The 20,043-nt window shown below is 39.6% G+C and overlaps 1 protein-coding gene across 7 annotated transcripts in view; it reads left to right on the top strand.

Annotated features, from left to right (window-relative positions):
* The window catches only part of LOC140201336 (serine/threonine-protein kinase VRK1-like), a 101,865-nt gene that overhangs the window by 76,301 nt on the left and 5,521 nt on the right, over window positions 1-20,043 (top strand). Inside the window, exon 13 of one of the 7 annotated variants that reach the window (XM_072265270.1) lies at window positions 14,940-15,060. The exons of the other annotated variants lie outside the window; for them this stretch is intronic. Coding sequence (XP_072121371.1) covers window positions 14,940-15,041 — 102 coding nt within the window. The 3' untranslated portion in view covers window positions 15,042-15,060. The remainder of the gene's footprint in view (window positions 1-14,939; window positions 15,061-20,043) is intronic. 7 annotated transcript variants of the gene reach the window in all.

The following is a 20,043-nucleotide window of genomic DNA, read 5'->3' on the forward strand; positions in this document are numbered from 1 at the left end:
AATGATGTGAGTAACACAGGATTGTGTAACCTTGAGATTTACAATGTGAAAGCTAACAATAGCCAATCAACATGGCTTACACCAGAAGTAAACAGAAAATTAAAGTAGAATTGGACACTGACTAGGTTGTTTCAGTCATTACACAAAGTGAGTTTAAATGGCATTTTGAAGATAATGAACTGAAACCTGCAGATACTCAACTAAGAACTTGCACTGTGGAAACTCCTGTGAGAATGACATTCATAACAGTGAAATAAAACAACCAGCAAGCAACATTGGGCTTGTATGTGATTAAAAACAGGAGGGCCAGCATTGTGGGGTTATGAGTGGCTGAGACAACTACAACTTGATTGGAGAACCATCCACCATTTGCATTGCCACATCCCCTGAACAGAGTCGACTGAAGGTGAAATAAGGGAAAGTACTGGATGATGCCACAGCAGTGTGCAAGGCTGGTGTTGGAAAACTCAGATATAACAACCGTAAAATAGTGTTAAATGAAAATGCCACACCCAAGTTTTACAAAGCATGTCTGTTTCCTTAGACCAACCATGATATAGTAGCCACTGAGCTAGATCACTTGGAGGCTGAAGGAATTCTTTCCAAGTTTAACTGGAGTCCATGGGCCAGACCAGTGTTCCCAGTCACCAAGAAGAATGGGTCTGTCAGCATCTGCAGTGATTTTAAGGTCACTATCAACCTAGTACTGAAACTAGATCAATATCCTCTGCCGAGATAGAGGATATCTTTGCAAACTTCTCTGGAAGGAAGCACTATGGAAAATTGGACTTGTGTAGCTGAGCCCAACCTATAGATGGAGATGTCACAGATGATCTCAGTGAAAAATTGAGTGATGGGTCTGTCCTATCCTAAAATAGGTTTCTGCCAAATCTGGCTACTGAGCTCCACCCCTTGAACTCATTACTGCAGTTTGGAAAGAAATGGCAGTGGACAATGCAATGTGAGTGGGTTTCCACGAAGTAAAGGAAATAGTGACATCAGGAACTGTACTCACACATTTTGATCCACATCATCCAGTAAAGCTTGGCTGTAAAGCAGGGTGGACAAAGGACAGGCAATGGATGTTATTTACTTGGATTTTCAGAAGGAGTTTGACAAGGTAACACACGAGGCTGATTAACAAGATAAAATCCTATGACATTGCAGGAAAGATACTGGCATGGATGACAGGCAGGAGGCAGTGAGTGGAAATAAAAGGGGGCTTTTCTGGTTGGCTGCCAGTGTTCCTCAGGGGTCAGGGTATTGGCACCACTACTTTTTACATTCTCAGTGATTTAGATAGTGCAATTCATGACTGTGTGGCAAAGTTTGCAGATGATATGAAGATAAATGGAGGGGTAGGTAGTCCTGAGGAAGCAATGCGATTGCAGCAGGACTTAGACAAATTGGAAGCATGAGTAAGAAAGTGGCAGATGGAATATAGTGTTGGGAAATGTATGATCATGCATATTGGTAAAAGGAACAATAGTGCGGACTGTTATCTAAATGGGGTGAAGGTTCAAACATCAGAGGTGCAGAGGAACATGGGAGTCGTTGTGCAGGACTCCAGTAGGTTAATTTACAGGTTGAGTCTGTGGTAGAGAAGGCAAATGCAATGTTGGCATTTATTTCAAGGGGAATAGAATATAAAAGCAATTCTGAGCCTTAATAAGACACTAATCAGGCCACACTTGGAGTATTGTCAACAGTTTTGGACCCCCTGTCTCAAAAAGAATGTGTTATCATTGGAGAGAGTTCAGAGGAGGTTCACGAAGATTATTCTGGGAATGAAGAGGTTAACATTTGAAGAACGTTTGGCAGCTTTGGGCCTGTACTCGCTGGAATTTAGAAGAATGCAGGGGGTAACTTATCAGATGTTAAAAAGACTAGATAGGGTGGATGTGGAGAGGATGTTTCCTATGGTGGAGGTTTCCAGAACTAGAGGGCATAGCCTCAAATTGAAGGGCAACCCTTTAGAACAGAGGTAAGGAGGAATTTTTTTTAGTTGGAGAATAGTGAATCTGTGGAATTCTGTGGAGGCCAAGTCTATGGATATATATAAGGCAGAAGTTGATCATTATCTGATTGGTCAGGGCATCAAAGGATATGGCAAGAAGGTAGGTGTATAGGGTTGAGTGGGAACTGTGATCAGCCATGATGGAATGGCAGAGCAGACACGATGGGCTGAATAGCCTAATTCTGCTCCTATGTCTTATGGTCTCAGCAGTGAGATTCCAGATTAAATGTACACTAGAAAAATTAATGAAAATATTATTAAACCCTGGGTTGATGCAGCCAGAATAAACAGAATAATTGATTAAATGAAACTGAAAAAAATGAGGGGCTAGTACTTCTGTTGGCTTATTTGAGCTGTGGGGTACTTGAAGCTTTTTAAAATGAGATCCTTTCCAGAAAATTAAAAATTAAATTTCAAATATCTGTTTGAGGAACCAAAAGAAAATATAGCAAACAAAACTTGTTAAATTTTAAAGAACAGAGAAAAACAGGCTAAATAACAATTGGACATTTTTAATTTATTGCTGATAATTGATTTTTACCATTGAATACATAAAAGTGGTTGAAAAAGAATTAGAATGCATTAAACTTAAAGGAAATTTATCTTGGTTATCAAAAAATAGAGCTGGGTGCTCTCTGATCCCTCCATAAATATATACAATGGAGCTGGACGTAGGTAAGAGAGATGGTTCAAATTTGATCTCAGTGAAAAATTGAGTGAGAATCTTTTCCTATCCCATGACGTACATTGCTGTGTGTTTGTCTAAAGGCATAAAGTGAAGAAAGGATCATGTTGAGCTGAGACCATGATTTCCTTGCTAATATTCACTGAATAGGTTCCTGGTAAGTGTTAGATGCCAGAGATGTTTTACTGGTCTTTCAACCAATGTAATTATAATTTGGAATGTAATGGAAAGATTTTTAAGAAAACCACTTCAGTTGTTGAATTGACAAATGCAACTGAATGAAAACTAAACATAGGCTCAAGCTATGTGTGAATTTGTTTTCCTTTCAGCTTATAAAATTGATCTTTATTATTCGAAGACCAGATAATATGATACGCACAAACCTGGCAATTGGAGGCCAGTTAATCTGATATTTTCAGCAGCAAAGACATTGTGATCTGTTGCACATTGATCAATCTGGGGCATTTGTAGTGAAAGAGAAAAGTAATTCCAAGCCAAAGTGCTAAATAACAAATGTCATGTTACATAAGTCAGCGGTAATAAACCTGATTCTGACTCTAATGAATAGTTTCACCTAATTAACATATTAGAATTATTTAAGAATCCAACCAAAATGTTGGACAAGGGCAAAGTGGTTGATGTATACATTTAGACTTTCAGCATCTGTTTGATAAAGTGCCTCAAAAGAAACTAGTATACAAAAGAAAACTCTTGGGATAAGGGGGGTGTTGTAAATTAGATGGTAAGGAAACAAAAGGTAATGATCAATGGGACTGGTTCTAATTGGATAGCTATGACTGGCTGACTAACTCAGATCTGTTCTAGGGCCTCTCATGAATATATAAAATCACGATTTATAAATGATTGAGATGAAAGAGTTATAATTAGAAAACACAAGTTTGCAGTTGATAGCAAGGCATGAGGAAAAGTAAAACAGGCAAGCATAAAGGACGCAGAGAAACTTAGCATACTTTAGGAGTTAACCAGATGGTGTCCAGCAGGGTTGAATCAGAAAGCATAGATATAATAATTAAATGCTGGAAGCATCCTCACAGTGTGGAACTAAGGACCTAAATGATAAGAATTCCTCAACTATCAAAAATTATTTCCAGTTTTAGAATATGGACTGGTACAGAGTTTTAAAACAATTCAGTAGGGAAGTATTGTGATTTTAGATCTTCAGTGGAGATGATGAGTTTTAGTTACATTGCCTTTAATAACGAGTTGAGTATGTCCAGCCAAGATTGCAGAAAGCTAAGTGTACTAAATTAAATTTTTGTGTCCCTATTTCCTTGCAATTCAGTGTTGTTCCAATAATAATAAGTACTGTTTGAATATGTCATTGTTATCATAAGAGTTAAAAGTTGAACTTTTCTAGAAATTGCCAACTTGAAGCAAGACAACTGATCACTTCTGCTGATCAAAGTAGGCTCTTGGAGCTTTGAAACTTAAAGAACTTCATACCTGTATTTGAGCTTGGTTCTGTGTCCACTACACTTATCCACTTTCACATTGCTGAAACTCCTGAATGCCAGGGCTGTTTCAACTTTTAAACAGTTCATTTTCATTCTGAAGAGATATGAAAAAACAGTTTTCTGATTATTAGACATTCCCAGCCTATTAAATAATCAAATCTGACCAAAAATTAGTGGATGTGCATTATTAAAACATCTTTGCTTAGTGCTGTATTAATTGAGCTTTGCTGTTGTAAGTAAAGGATTAAAATATCCATAGTCATGAATAAGCTTATTGGGTGACAATCTGTAGCTCACAGCTGACAAAAAAAAATATTGACATCTGCAGTCCAATGTAGCTATTATTTTACACAATGACACTGAAATCATCTATTGAGGGTGTTAATGGATGGCTGATAGTACATATGCAATTTTCATGATCTTTTCAGAAATAATATACTAATTAAGTTTCTGTTATCATCATTGTTGGATCTGATCTGCTTTCTTGTCAAAAGACAAAACAGGAAATTATACAGTAAGGCAGATCTTCCTATGGCTGAATTAGTAATGCTTATGTAAGTTTGTCATCAATTTGCATCTGACTGCAGTTATACGGTGCCCTAATAAGACTACACCTGCAATATTTGCATACAGACCCAGTTCCCTACATACCAATTTGGTTTTTAAGAAAGGACATCAAGTCGACTAAGCCTCTGCCCTCTTGAAATGTACAAAATTGTGACAGGCTATACAGGATGAACGCAGGGACAAAGTTTTCCCAGAATTGGCTGTCCGAAGTATCAGTCTCAAAATAATAGCTTTTCAGATGAGAGCAAACTTCACCCAGAGGGTAGACAGTCTTTGGAATTCTCTATCAAAGACAGCTATCCAGGCTCAGACTGTGAGTATATTGAAGAATAGTGTGGATAAATTTCTAGATAATAAGGGAATTGAGAGATATGGAGTTCGTGCAGAAAAATAGTGCTAAGATAAATGATCAGCCATGATCTTACTGTCACAGCAGGGCTGAATGGCCTATTTCTTATTTGCTTAATACAAAAGAAATTCAGAAGATATTAGTTATAATTTTATAATAAATGGTCAGGGAAACTTTTGCTTTCTATACCAAATACATATTAAAAATCAGAAAATAATACAGTGGATTATGGTTAATTATGGTAGCCGCTTATTTGGGACAACTCTTTTAAAAAAAAAAAACAACTAATCAAGAAAATAACAGGGATTCCTTTCATTTGTTTGGGACACTTTAGTGCTTAATTGAGACAGGAGACTGCTGCCGAACAGTTTCTAACTAGCGTCAGTCGCGTGCACTTGTGTGGCTGTTAGACACTTCACCGTACTTACAGCATTAAGTTTTTAAATAGCGTCAGTTGTGTGTGTTGGTATTCAAAATCCAGTGATATTTGTCGCTGGTATTTGGCGATGAATAAGCATTAAGATAATTCAGAACTATTTTGCTCACTGTGGTTTCAAACGTTCAGGCTTGGAGATGCCATAAATAACTTGGAGTGAAAATGAAATGATTTCACTACTTCAGTAAGTTAGGAACTACAAAGAATTTGAATGCTACTGTGAAAATGAAGATATGGAAGCATTATATGAAGACAGTCAGTTACCTGGACTAGGTGTCTGCACTGATATTGTTCATTTATAGTTAACCAAAAGAACATGGCAGTGTACACTGAATGAATTCCTCCATCGATAACTATTATACACAGTTAATACACAGTTTTATAATACTGTGGTCGTATTGGTAGTGTTCTAATTTGTTCTCTGTTTCATTGAAATATATAATTTGTTACTGAGTTTATCTTTTTATACCATTTAAGTATTTGACTAACCAGCAGCTGCTTAATTGGGCCAAAATGTACTGGTCACAATATGTCCCAATTAACTGGAATCCACTGTACTTGCAAACAGAATATGCAGCCATTTTGATAACTCGGCTTAAGACCAGTGCAGTAGGAGAGAAGTATTTTGTAAACTTGGGGAAGAGATAAAAATGGCAGCAATTTTAATGCACATCAGCAAATTGAGAGTGCCTGTGATTAGATGTTGGACAGCAGTTGATTTTGCCATCATGTTGGATGTAAAATAGCTGCTTGCATTTCTAGCAGCACATCGGTGTGAGATGTCTCACAGCTCTTCACAAAATAATTACTTGTGGTACTGCATTGACTACTGTAAAATAGACAAATTTTTCATCAATTTTCAGTCTGCAGATGGCAATGTGATAAACAAAATACACATAATAATCCAATAAATCTGTGCTATGCAGAGATGAAGTGGAGTGAAATATCAGCCACCAAGCCCATTTTAATATACCCAGGAGTCAAAAGTGACTTGAGAAGGTGTTGAATGTTTTCCTTGAAATGAAGAATCACTTTTTCAAAATACTTTTCTTACCAATCTTCAGGGGCTATTACAAATATGCATTTTGGCAGGCCTTCTAATTTTGAAGAGCATTAAAGACCATAAGACATAGGAACAGAATGAGGCCACTCAGCCCATCGAGTCTACTTCACTATACCATCATGGTGATTTATTATCCCTCTCAACCTCATTCTCCTGTCTTCTCCCTGGACGGACTGGAACCAAAGTCCTATGGGGAGTGTTTGCTACTGTTGTTCAGGAGGCTTTAAACTAATGTGGCAGGGGGATGGGAACAAGTGCAGAGAGACAGAGGGGTGTAAAATGAGGGTAGAAGCAAAAAGTAGTAAGGTGAAAAGTAAGAGAGGCAGGCCAGCAAATCCAGGGCAAAAATCAAAAAGGGCCACTTTTCAACATAATTGTATAAGGGCTAAGAGTGTTGTAAAAACAAGCCTGAAGGCTTTGTGTGTCAATGCAAGGAGCATTCGTAACAAGGTGGATGAATTGAATGTGCAGATAGTTATTAATGAATATGATATAGTTGGGATCACAGAGACATGCCTCCAGGGTGACCAAGGATGGGAGCTCAACATTCATGGATATTCAATATTCAGGAGGGATAGACAGGAAAGAAAAGGAGGTGGGGTAGCATTGCTGGTTAGAGAGGAGATTAACGCAATAGAAAGGAAGGATATTAGCCTGGAGGATGTGGAATCAATATGGGTGGAGCTGCATAACACTAAGGGGCAGAAAATGCTGGTGGGAGTTGTGTACAGGCCACCTAACAGTAGTAGTGAGGTTGGGGATGGCATTAAACAGGAAATTAGAAATGCGTGCAATAAAGGAACAGCAGTTATAATGGGTGACTTCAATCTACACATAGATTGGATGAACCAAATTGGTAAGGGTGCTGAAGAAGATGATTTCTTGGAATGTATGCGGGATGGTTTTCTGAACCAACATGTGGAGGAACCAACTAGAGAGCAGGCCATTCTCGACAGGGCATTGAGCAATGAGGAAGGGTTAGTTAGCAATCTTGTCGTGCAAGGCGTGGAATTCTTCATTAAGACGGAGAGTGACATAGTTAATTCAGAAACAAAGGTTCTGAACTTAAGAGTAACTTTGAAGGTATGAGATGTGAATTAGCTAAGATCGGCTGGGAAATGATACTTAAAGGGTTGATGGTGGTTATGCAATGGCAAGCAGTTAAAGATCACATGGATGAACTACAACAATTGTTCATCCCAGTTTGGCAAAAGAATAAACTAGGGAAGGTAGTACACCCGTGGCTGACAAGGGAAATCAGGGATAGTATCAATTCCAAAGAAGAAACATACAAATTAGCCAGAAAAAGCTGCACACCTGAGGACTGGGAGAAATTCAGAGTCCAGCAGAGGAGGACAAAGGGCTTAATTAGGAAGGGGAAAAAAGATTATGAGAGAAAGCTGGCAGGGAACATAACAACTGACTGTAAAAGCTTTTATAGATATGTGAAAAGAAAAAGACTGGTTCAGACAAATGTAGGTCCCTTACAGTCAGAAACAGGTGAATTGATCATGGGGAACAAGGACATGGCAGACCAATTGAATAACTACTTTGGTTCTGTCTTCACTAAGGAGGACATAAATAATCTTCTGGAAATAGTAGGGGACCGAGAGTCTAGTGAGATGGAGGAACTGAGGGAAATACACGTTAGTAGGGAAGTGGTGTTAGGTAAATTGAAGGGATTAAAGGCAGATAAATCCCCAGGGCCAGATGGTCTGCATCTCAGAGTGCTTAAGGAAGTAGCCCAAGAAATAGTGGATGCATTAGTGCTAATTTTTCAAAACTCTTCAGATTCTGGATTAGTTCCTGAGGATTGGAGTGTGGCTAATGTAACCCCGCATTTTAAAAAAGGAGTGAGAGAGAAACTGAGGAATTATAGACCAGTTAGCCTGACATCGGTGGTGGGAAAAGTTACCAAAGATGTGAAAACAGCACATTTGGAAAGCGGTGAAATCATCGGACAAAGCATGGATTTGTGAAAGGAAAATCATGTCTGACGGATCTCATAGAATTTTTTGAGGATGTAACTAGTAGAGTGGATAGGGGAGAACCAGTGGAAGTGGTATATTTGGATTTTCAAAAGGCTTTTGACAAGGTCCCACACAAGAGATTAGTGTGCAATAAACTTAAAGCACACGGTATTGGGGGTATGGTATTGATGTGGATAGAGAATTGGTTGGCAGACAGGAAGCAAAGAGTGGGAATAAACAGGACCTTTTCAGAATGGCAGGCAGTGACTAGTGGGGTACCACAAGGCTCAGTGCTGGGACCCCAGTTGTTTACAATATATATTAATGACTTGGATGAGGGAATTAAATGCAGCATCTCCAAGTTTGCGGATGACACGGAGCTGGGCGGCAGTGTTAGCTGTGAGGAGGATGCTAAGAGGATGCAGAGTGACTTGGATAGGTTAGGTGAGTGGGCAAATTCATGGCAGATGCAATTTAATGTAGATAAATATGAGGTTATCCACTTTGGTGGCAAGAACAGGAAAACAGATTATTATCTGAATGGTGGCCGATTAGGAAAAGGGAGGTGCAACGAGACCTGGGTGTCATTATACACCAGTCATTGAAAGTGGGCATGCAGGTACAGCAGGCGGTGAAAAAGGCGAATGGTATGCTGGCATTCATAGCAGGAGGATTCGAGTACAGGAGCAGGGAGGTTCTACTGCAGTTGTACAAGGCCTTGGTGAGACTACACCTGCAGTGTTGTGTGCAGTTTTGGTCCCCTAATCTGAGGAAAGACATTCTTGCCATAGAGGGAATACAAAGAAGGTTCACCAGATTGATTCCTGGGATGGCATGACTTTCATATGATGAAAGACTGGATCGACTAGGCTTATACTCTCTAGAATTTAGAAGATTGAGGGGGATCTTATTGAAACGTATAAAATCCTAAAGGGATTGGACAGGCTAGATGCAGGAAGATTGTTCCCAATGTTGGGGAAGTCCAGAATGAGGGGTCACAGTTTAAGGATAAAGGGGATGCCTTTTAGGACCGAGATGAGGAAAAACTTCTTGACACTGAGAGTAGTGAATCTGGAATTCTCTGCCCCAGGAAACAGTTGAGGCCAGTTCATTGGCTCTACTTAAGAGGGATTTAGATAAGGCCCTTGTGGCTAAAGGGATCAGGGGGTATGGAGAGAAGGCTGGTATGGGGTTCTGAGTTGGATGATCAGCCATGATCATACTGAATGACAGTGCAGGCTCGAAGGGCCGAATGGCCTACTTCTGCACCTATTTTCTATGCTTCTATGTAACCTTTGCCACGGTGACTAATCAAGAACCTATCAGCCTCCTCTTTAAATACATCTAATGACTTGGCCTGTACAGCCACAGAATTCCACAGATTCGCCACATCCCGCTAAGGTAGTTCTTCCTTATCTCTGTTCTAAATGCATGACCCTCTGTTCTGAGGCTGTGCCCTCTGGTGCTAGATTCACCCACTACAGGATGCATCCTCTCTAGGTCCACTCTATCTAGGCTTATCAATATTCGATAGATTTCAATGAGATCCCTCTTCATTCTTCTAAACTCCTGCAAGTACTTCAAATGCTCCTCATATGCTAATCCTTTCATTCCTGAAATTATGCCTATGAACCTGTTGTGGACCCTCTCCAATGCCAGCATCTCTTTTCTTATTTAAGGGGCCCAAAACTGCTGACAATACTCCACGTGCAGTCTGACCAATGTCTTACAAAGCCTCAGCATTACATCCTTGCCTTCATTGCATTTACCTACCTTACCATTGACTCAACCTGTAAGTTAATCTTTGAGGAATCCTGTCCCAGGTCCCTTTGCACCTCTGATTTTTGAATTTTTTCCCCATTTAGAAAACAGCGCACACCTATATTCCTTCAATCAAGCTGCATGACCATACATTTCCCTACACTATAACTATCTGCCACTTCTTTGCCCATTCTTCACATCTGTCTAAGTCCTTCTGCAGGCTCTCTGTTTCCTTAACACTGCCTGCCTCTGCACCTATCTTCATATTGTCCGCAAACATGGGCACACATCCATCAATTCTGTCATCAAAATCATTAACATATAATGTGGAAAAAAAAGTGGTCCCAACACTAACCCCTGCTGAACGCCACTAGTCACTGGTAACCAACCAAAAAAGGCCCCTTTGTTCCTACTCTTTGCGTCCTGCCACTCCACTCATCTTCTGTCCATTCTAGTATTTTTCCTGTAATACCATGGGATCTTCCTCACGTTAAGCAGCCTCGTGTGACACCTTGTCAAAGGCCTTTTGAAAATCAAAGTAAACATCATCCATTGACTTTCCTTTGTCTATCCTGCCTGTTGTTTCCTCTAAAAATTCTAACAGATTTGCCAGACAAGATTCTCCTTAAGGAAACCATTCTGACCTTGGCCTACTTTATCTTTTGCTTCCATGTACCCTGAAAGCTCACCCTGAATAATGGACTGTAACATCTTCCCAAATACTGAAGTCAAGCTAACTATAATTTCCTTTTTTCTGCCTGTCACCATTCTTAAAGAGTGGGCTGACGTTTGCAATTTCCAGTCCTGAGGAACCATTACAGAATCTAGTAATTCTTGAAAAATTACTACTACTGCCTCCACAATCTCTTCAGCTACCTCAATCAGAACCTTGGGGTGTAGTCCATGTGGTCCAGCTAAATTATCTATCTTTAAGACCTTTCAGCTTCCCAAGCACCTTCTCAGTAAGAGCAATTACACTCACGTCTGCCCCCTGACATTCTTGAATTTCTGGCATATTGCTCGTGGCTTCCACAGTGAAGACTAATGCAAAATATTTACTAGGTTAATCTGCAGTCTTTATCCCCCTTTGTTACCTCTCCAGCGTAATTTTCCAGCAGTCTAATATCTACTCTCACCTGTCGTTTACTCTTTATCTTACCTGAAACAATCCTGTAGTATTCTCTTTTATAATATTGGCTAGCTTACCTTCATATTCCATCTTTTCTCAGCTTGTGGCTTTTTTTTAGTTTGCTTCTGTTGGTTTTTAAAAGCTTCCCAATCCTCTAATTCTCCACTAATTTTTGCTATATTATATGCTCTCTCTTTTCCTTTTATGCTGTCTTTGACTTCCCTTGTCAGCTATGATTGTCATCCTCCCTTTAAAATACTACTACTTTATAATGTATCTATTCTGTGCTTTCTGAATTGCTCCCAGAAACTCCAGCCATTGCTGTTCTGCGTCATCCCAGCTAGTGTCCACTTCCAGTCAATTTTGGTTAGCTCCCCTCTGGTGCCCAGGACTATGAAGTCCAGAACTACCCTAGTTCAGATCATCGGCATGGAACTTCATGTTGATGACTGGCCAGAGATCAGGCACAATCCTTGGGGTTGTCTTCCCCTTTCCTAAACTGAAGAATTATGTATCTTTATAGTCGTGTGCATGTTCATGTAAAGAATAGAATCACCAGAGGGTAAAGTGAATAACTACTTACCTTTTACATACTAACTTGCCACAACAATCACTGGTTGCCTACCCACTTCTTGTCTATTGGCTCCTGAAGTGTGAAATTTCTTAGGGAAGCCGTTCTGGACAGATTAGTAATACTTTACATTGTGCAAATTGCATGGTTTTGCCACCTGGTTTAATCGGGTCCCAGGCTTAACTCAATGATGATGATCGTCATTATGCACTATGTTGTAAGATGTAGACGATCGTAGACTTTCCACGACCGCATTTGTTCTTGGCAAGTTTTTCTACAGAAGTGGTTTGGCATTGTCTTTACGAGGAGGGTGACCCCATCTCTTCTGAGATTGTCTGCCTGGCATCAATGGGTCACATAACCAGGACTTGTGATGTGCACCATGACCATCCACCACTTGCTTCCACGGCTTCACGTGACCCTGATCGTGGGGGGATAAGCTGGTGCTACGCCTTGCCCAAGGGTGACCTGCAGGCTAGCAGAGGGAAGGAGTGCCTTATACCTCCTTTGGTGGAGATGCACCTCCACCCCGGATGACACTGACATTAAATGTTTGAATGTTTTGACATTTATAATCTTTCCCAGTGGTCATAAAGTATTTAAAATTAAAGAAAACATTGTAGAAATAATTCTAAAGTGTAGAAATGTAAATATCCAAAGATAATTAAATATATTTAAATTGCATGAATTTTTAAAACTCTTCCCTCATTCCAACAGATGTTTGGCAGGTCCTAGCAGTGTAATTGATGGGATATCTGCAGAAGTTCCTGCTCTGCTGCTGATATCCAAGTTCAGTGTTGGAGGAGCATGACCCTCTCCACACTGTTCTGCTGTCTACAAGTTTGGAACCTCCATATTCATTCAGGCTTGTGCAAGAGTCCTGCACTGCATCACATTTTCTTGTGGAATCAAATTCAGACCTTTATTTATTGGGACTGAAAGATAGCAATGATTTTTAAAACATGAGCTTAATATAAGGAAAAGAAAAATAAGCATTGGCCGACAGGTAACTGAGTTTACGTTTGTTGGAAGTAAGAGGACCTAATCTCCTTTCATAAGTTTTTCAGACTCTACAATAACTACATGGCTTTTGTATGGCAGACAGGTTTGAAAATGCACCGCCCATTATATTGATTAAGGACAAAAATCGGGCATCCTTTATCATGCATTATTGGGGCATTAGGCCTTCCCTCTGCACTTTTAAAATAAATTATTGGACAGTTGAGGCCCTCCTTAGAAAATTGGTTGTCCCTGAACTAGGGTCTGAATTCCAGTATTGGAGGCTTTTAGTATTATTCCTCAAGAACAAAAGATGCCATTGACTACCAAGTACTGGGTTTCAAATAAACGAACAAGTGCACATAGGAAACTTTTTTATATGGCTTTAAGTTGAATCAAATGGATCACAAAATGGCAGGTGTCTTTCAACACATCCAGAAGGAAATGTCAGTTAGATTTTGCATTTGACTGCATGAGAATTACTTGAATATTCAGCGAAGTAGCAAGCCATCTATGTGATTAAGTGTAACGTCAGAAGTAATGCAGAATTAGTAAAGGTTAATTGTCACAGTAGCATATGTTAGAGCAGAAGAAATGCTGTAATGACGATCTAAAAGTGAAAAGGAATTTAATTGTTGAATAATGCATTTTCTAGTTAAGTTGGGCATGACTATTGTACTAAACTATAATTTTAATAAAGGTTAGCTTGGATGGCTCTGTAAAGTGACTGTATTTTGCAGATCGTAACATAAAAGATCCAACAAATGGTGCTTGTTTTCAAAAAGTGGAACACACGATTGTAATTATGACTACAATGGTATATCATGCTTGCAGTATGTACAATCTAGCAATTTAGAATGAGAATCAGATTTAGTTTCACCAGCATGTATCATGAAATGTTGTTTTGTGGCAGCAGTACATTGCATTACATAGCAAAAACTATAAATTACAATAAGATGTATGTATATGTGTGTGTGTGTATATGTATGTATGTCGTGTGTGTGTGTGTGTGTGTTAAATAAGTAGTGCAAAAAGAGAGAAAAATGAGGTAAAAAAATTTAGTAGCATCAAAATTCATTTTATAATTTAAAGAATAGCTCAGAATTTACTTAAAGTCCAAATCAATCAAGACATTTTAATTTCATTGATTACAGAATGCATTCAATAGGAAAATAGCTGTTTTCTTTTGTTTCAAAGTATAGGAAGGTTTTCCAGAGAAATGGTTTGTTGCCTAGTAGTCATTGGTTTTTATTTTCTGTTAAATTTCAACTCCTGTTCATCTCTTTAAAATGTTGTTTCTGGGCTCTTGACATTCAGTGAAATCTTGTATTGAGTAAATCTATTTCCTGTAGCTTTCAGCTTGAATACAATTTATATCATTTATTTAATTTCTTTGAGGTGAATGCATTACCTGCTGCTGAGTAAGCATTCAGATCTCTGGCATCTTATCCTTCCAGTTTATTTTCATGTGATGAGCCCTCAAAACATAAAGGGTGTTGCAATGGTTGAGAAAAGTATTATGGACCTGAGTTGGTGCTTGTACTGTTTTGTCACTCTGAGAGCTGCACCTGCCTATGATGGGATAGCACAAAGTGGACTGCGAGATGTATTGTCTGCTTCAAAGTTAGTCCAAATAGTGATGAATGTATCTATTGCATAAATCAGTTTGTGGATAAAGTTTAATATAATTATTTGGAAAGAAGAATGGGTAGAGTCAAGAAATTTAAAGGAATGTTATTATTGAACAACATCAAATTCAACTTAATTATCAAGTTTACACACATTCAAGTGTTTCAATGTGCAGTCTCTTGTTAAGATAGTAGAAATTTCTCCTGTGTGCATGCTAAACTGTGCAGTGTGGTACTGTAATACTTTTGTTGCAATAGTCATATTGTTCACTTCCATCAAAAATTGTAGAAGCAGAGGGAAATGTGCGTGTGCAACCTATTGTGTATCAACCATGGACAAAATTCCACCCCAAATATTTTTCACTTCAGTTCTGCTAACCAATTCAATTGATCAGAGGCTGTGCTTTTGGGTGAGTAATACATCTTTAAAGCAAGAGTTCATAAAAGTACGTAGATAATTTTAACTTGCCATCACTTATTTTACCAGCACAAATTCTTAACCATACCCTGTGCATTAACGTCGTAGAAGTTACTAATTGACAATGCCTTATAATGAGACAATGAACTGCACTCTCTATCCTAAACATACTTATAAATTCTTTCCACTGTTATAGGATTACCACCCTCTTCCCCATTTTAAAAAAAATCTTCCCATTATCAGTTTCCAGCTTGCGATCTCAGATCTATCATGTCTGTGCCATTGAAATGTGTAGATATCAAAGCTGTAAAGATTTCTACTTTTGTTAACTAAATAGGTATGAATTCTCGGCACCTGCTACCCTATAGGTGAAAAGATACGTTGTCAGCTCCCTTACCATCTATCCATCAATTAGTTCCCATTGATTTCCCTGGTTTTGGATCTCTCCTGCGAGATTATATGGTGACACAGCTACCTCGGCTGGCGCCTAACTAATGCTTTATACACTGTTATTGTTTGACCTCTCTAGTCTTAAAACCTATACCTTGACAATTAAAGCATCATGTATATTAACCACTTCATCTGTTAGATTTTGCTTCCTTTGGGGATATGTGAGCATGTACTTAAAGGCCCTTAGCTACTACTTCATCTCATGGTGTCCTATCTTTTATTATTTATTCCCATCTTTTTTTTTGTGTTCCTCAACTTTGAATGATCTCGGCTCTCATTTCTCATGGTAAATTGGTGCTGTCATAGCATTTTTTTTCTCTCCTTCAACCAGACATAATATTTATACTATCTGCAAACTCTATTCAAGGATCCTACGTAGGGAATCTAAGTCATTAATTTAATCCTCAGAGCAGTAGAACCCCACAGCCAATATGCTCCCAGCTGTTCTTTTCAGGAATGACCTGTTGCCTCTTGCCATTAGTTCCAGATCCAATTTGCCATATGCACCTGAACCTCATGGGGTTTTACTGAGACTTGTCAAAACCCTTGATGAAATGTACTCCGACTACATCAAGGAGACTAGTCTTAGCCACCATCCATCCTGACCATTCATTTTGTCACCTTCAGGGTTGGACTCCTGTAGTCTGGCCTTGATTATTTTAATTTATTATAGTTATATATAGTTACTATAAATGATGATGAAAATAGTCCTTCAAAATATATTTAACAATATTTTCAGAAACTCCTGGTCTGATTACTTTCTAATTAATTATTCTTTTCAGTGTATTTGAATACTGTTAGCATCTTTTGAACTCGTCCACTGTAACCGTAGAGAGTTCGAAAACACTGTTGGTGCCATAGGAAGCACTAAATATTTAACAGAGAGAAGACTAATGTTTCATGTCAGTTATCCTACATCAAAACTTTTAACTGGTCAGATCCTTTTTCTTTTCTCTTATTAGTCTTTGATACTTCTGACAATTTATCTTCTCTAAGGTATGTCAAACGTCACTTTTCGTGTCATCTAGTATTGAATACTCACCATTAAAACTACTCTGTATCATAGAAACATATTCATGAAGAGCTATATTCACAACTCCTTCCACTTAACATCGTGCCCACCAATAGCTGTACTAATTCCAAAGTTATAAGACCATAAAACATAAGAGCAAAACAAGGCCATTTGGCCCATCGTGTCGGCTCCACCATTCCATCATGGCTGATTTATTATCCCTCTCAACCCCATTCTCTTGTCTTCCCTCCTTAACATTTGATGCCTTAACTAAACAGGAACCTATCAACTTTCACTTTAAATATACTCAAGGACTTAGCCTCCACAGCTGTCCGTGGCCAAGAATTCCACAGATTCATCACCTTTGGCTAAAGAAATTCCTCCTCATCTCTGCTCTAAATGGATGTCCCTCTATTCTGAGGCTGTGTCCTCTGCTCCTAGACTCAACCACTATAGGAAGCATCCTCTCAACATCCATCCTATGTAGGCCTTTGAATATTCAATAGATTCCAGTGAGATTCTCCCTCATTCTTCTAAACTGTAGCGAGTACAGGCCCAAAGCCATCAAGCATTCCTCATATGGTAACCCTCTCATTCCTGGAAATATTTTTGTGAACTACCTCGGGACCTTCTCCAATACCAGCACATCTTTCCTTATTTAAGGGGCCAAAACTGCTCTCAGTACTTCAAATGCAGTCTGACCAAAGCCTTATAAAGGCTCAGTATTACATTCTTGCTCTTATATAGTTCCTAGTACACTACAGCACAGAAATAAACCCTTCGGGCACCTCATCCATACCAAGCCATTAATCTGCCTAGTTTCATCGACCTGCACCTACACCATAGCCCTCCATATCCCTCCCATCCATATAACTATCTAAATTTATCTTAAATACTGAAATTGACCTCACATCCACCACTTGCACTGCCAGCTTGTTCCATGCTCTCTGAGTGAAGAAGTTCCCCCTGGGATTCCCTTAAATGTTTGATCTTTCACTCTTAACCCGTGACCTTTAATTTTAGTCTCACCTCAATAGAAAAAGCCTGCTTGCATTTACCCCATCTACACCCCTCATAACTTTGTATACCTCTATCAAATCTTCCCTTAATCTTGTTTGAACATAGGACATAGAATAGTACAGCATAGTACAGGCCCTTCGGCCCACAATGTTGTGCCGACCCTCAAACCCTGCCTCCCATATAAGCCTCCACCTTAAATTCCTCCATATACCTGTCTAGTAGTCTCTTAAACTTCACTAGTGTATCTGCCTTCACCACTGACTCAGGCAGTGCATTCCATGCACCAACCACTCTCTGAGTAAAAAACCTTCCTCTAATATCCCCCTTGAACTTCCCACCCCTTACCTTAAAGCCATGTCCTCTTGTATTGAGCAGTGGTGCCCTGGGGAAGAGGCGCTGGCTATCCACTCTATCTATTCCTCTTATTATCTTGTACACCTCTATCATGTCTCCTCTCATCCTCCTCCTCTCCAAAGAGTAAAGCCCTAGGTCCCTTAATCTCTGATCATAATGCATACTCTCTAAACCAGGCAGCATCCTGGTAAATCCCCTCTGTACCCTTTCCAATGCTTCCACATCCTTCCTAAAGTGAGGTGACCAGAACTGGACACAGTACTCCAAGTGTGGCCTAACCAGAGTTTTATAGAGCTGCATCGTTACATCGCGACTCTTAAACTCTATCCCTCGACTTATGAAAGCTAACACCCCATAAGCTTTCTTAACTACCGTATCCATCTGTGAGGCAGCTTCCAGGGATCTGCGGACATGTACCCCGAGATCCCTTTGCTCCTCCACACTACCAAGTATCCTGCCATTTACTTTGTACTCTGCCTTGGAGTTTGTCCTTCCAAAGTTTACCACCTCACACTTCTCCGGGTTGAACTCCATCTGCCAATTCTCAGCCCATTTCTGCATCCTATCAATGTCTCTCTGCAATCTTTGACAATCCTCTACACTAACTACAACACCACCAACCTTTGTGTGGTCTGCAAACTTGCCAACCCACCCTTCTGCCCTCACATCCAGGTCGTTAATAAAAATCACGAAAAGTAGAGGTCCCAGAACAGATCCTTGTGGGACACCACTAGTCACAATCCTCCAATCTGAATGTACTCCCTCCACCTCCACCCTCTGCCTTCTGCAGGCAAGCCAATTCTGAATCCACCTGGCCAAACTTCCCTGGATCCCATGCCTTCTAACTTTCTGAATAAGCCTACCGTGTGGAACCTTGTCAAATGCCTTACTAAAATCCATATAGATCACATCCACTGCACTACCCTCATCTATATGCCTGGTCACCTCCTCAAGGAACTCTTATCAGGCTTGTTAGACACAATCTGCCCTTCACAAAGCCATGCTGACTGTCCCTGATCAGACCATAATTCTCTAAATGCCTGTAATTCCTATCTCTAAGAATCTTTTCCAACAGCTTTCCCACCACAGACATAAGGCTCACTGGTCTATAATTACCCAGACTATCCCTACTACCTTTTTTGAACAAGGGGACAAGGGGGTTCTAGGGAATATATTCCTAACCTATTCAACCTTTCCCAATAACTCAGTTCCTCAAGACCCAGCAACTCTTCTGCACTCTTTCAATCTTATTTGCATCTTTCTTGTAGGTAAGTGACCAAAACTAGACATAGTACTTCAAATTAGGCCTCACCAATGTCTTATACTGTACAATTTCAACATAGCATCTCAACTTCTGATTTATGAAGGCCAATGTGCCAAAAGCTTTCTTTATGACCCCATCTACCTGTGATGCCACTTTCAAGGAATTATGGATCTGTATTCCCAGATCACTCTTTTTTACTGCAGTCCACAATGCCCAACCGCTCACTGGGTAAGACCTACCCTGCTGTGCCCTCCCAAAGCAACACCTCAGAATCAGGTTTAACATCACTGGCATATGTCATGAGATTTTTAACTTTACAGCAGAAGTACAGTGAAATACATGATAAAGGTAGAGGGGGAAAAACTGAGTTACAGTGTGTATATGTCTATTAAAGAGCTAAGTTAAAATAAGTAATGCAAAAAAAACAGAAATAATAAAATAGAGAGACAGTAGTAGTCTTCGGCTCAATGTCCGAGGGGAAGAAGCTGTTCCCGAATCGCTGAGTGAGTGTGCCTTCAGATTTCGCAGTTCATACTTGTCTGCATTAAATTCTATCTGCTATTTTCAGCCCATTTTTCCAGCTGGTGCAGATCCCTCTGCAAGCTATAATAGTCTTCCTTGCTGTCCACTACACCCCCAGGCTTGGAGTCATCCACAGATTTGTTGATCCAGTTTACATTATCATCCAGATTGTTGAGATAGATGTCAAGCATGAATGGACCCAGCAACCCTAGTCACAGGCCTCCAGTCAGAGAGGCAACCATTTATAACTACGCTCTGGCTTCTCCCACAAAGCCAATGTCTAATCCAGTTTATTACTTCAACTTGAATGCCAAACTCCTGAAAATTCTTAACCATCCTGTCATGCGTGACCT

The sequence above is a fragment of the Mobula birostris genome, chromosome 8, assembly GCF_030028105.1.
Source record: "Mobula birostris isolate sMobBir1 chromosome 8, sMobBir1.hap1, whole genome shotgun sequence".
Classification (NCBI taxonomy): Eukaryota; Metazoa; Chordata; class Chondrichthyes; order Myliobatiformes; family Myliobatidae; genus Mobula; species Mobula birostris.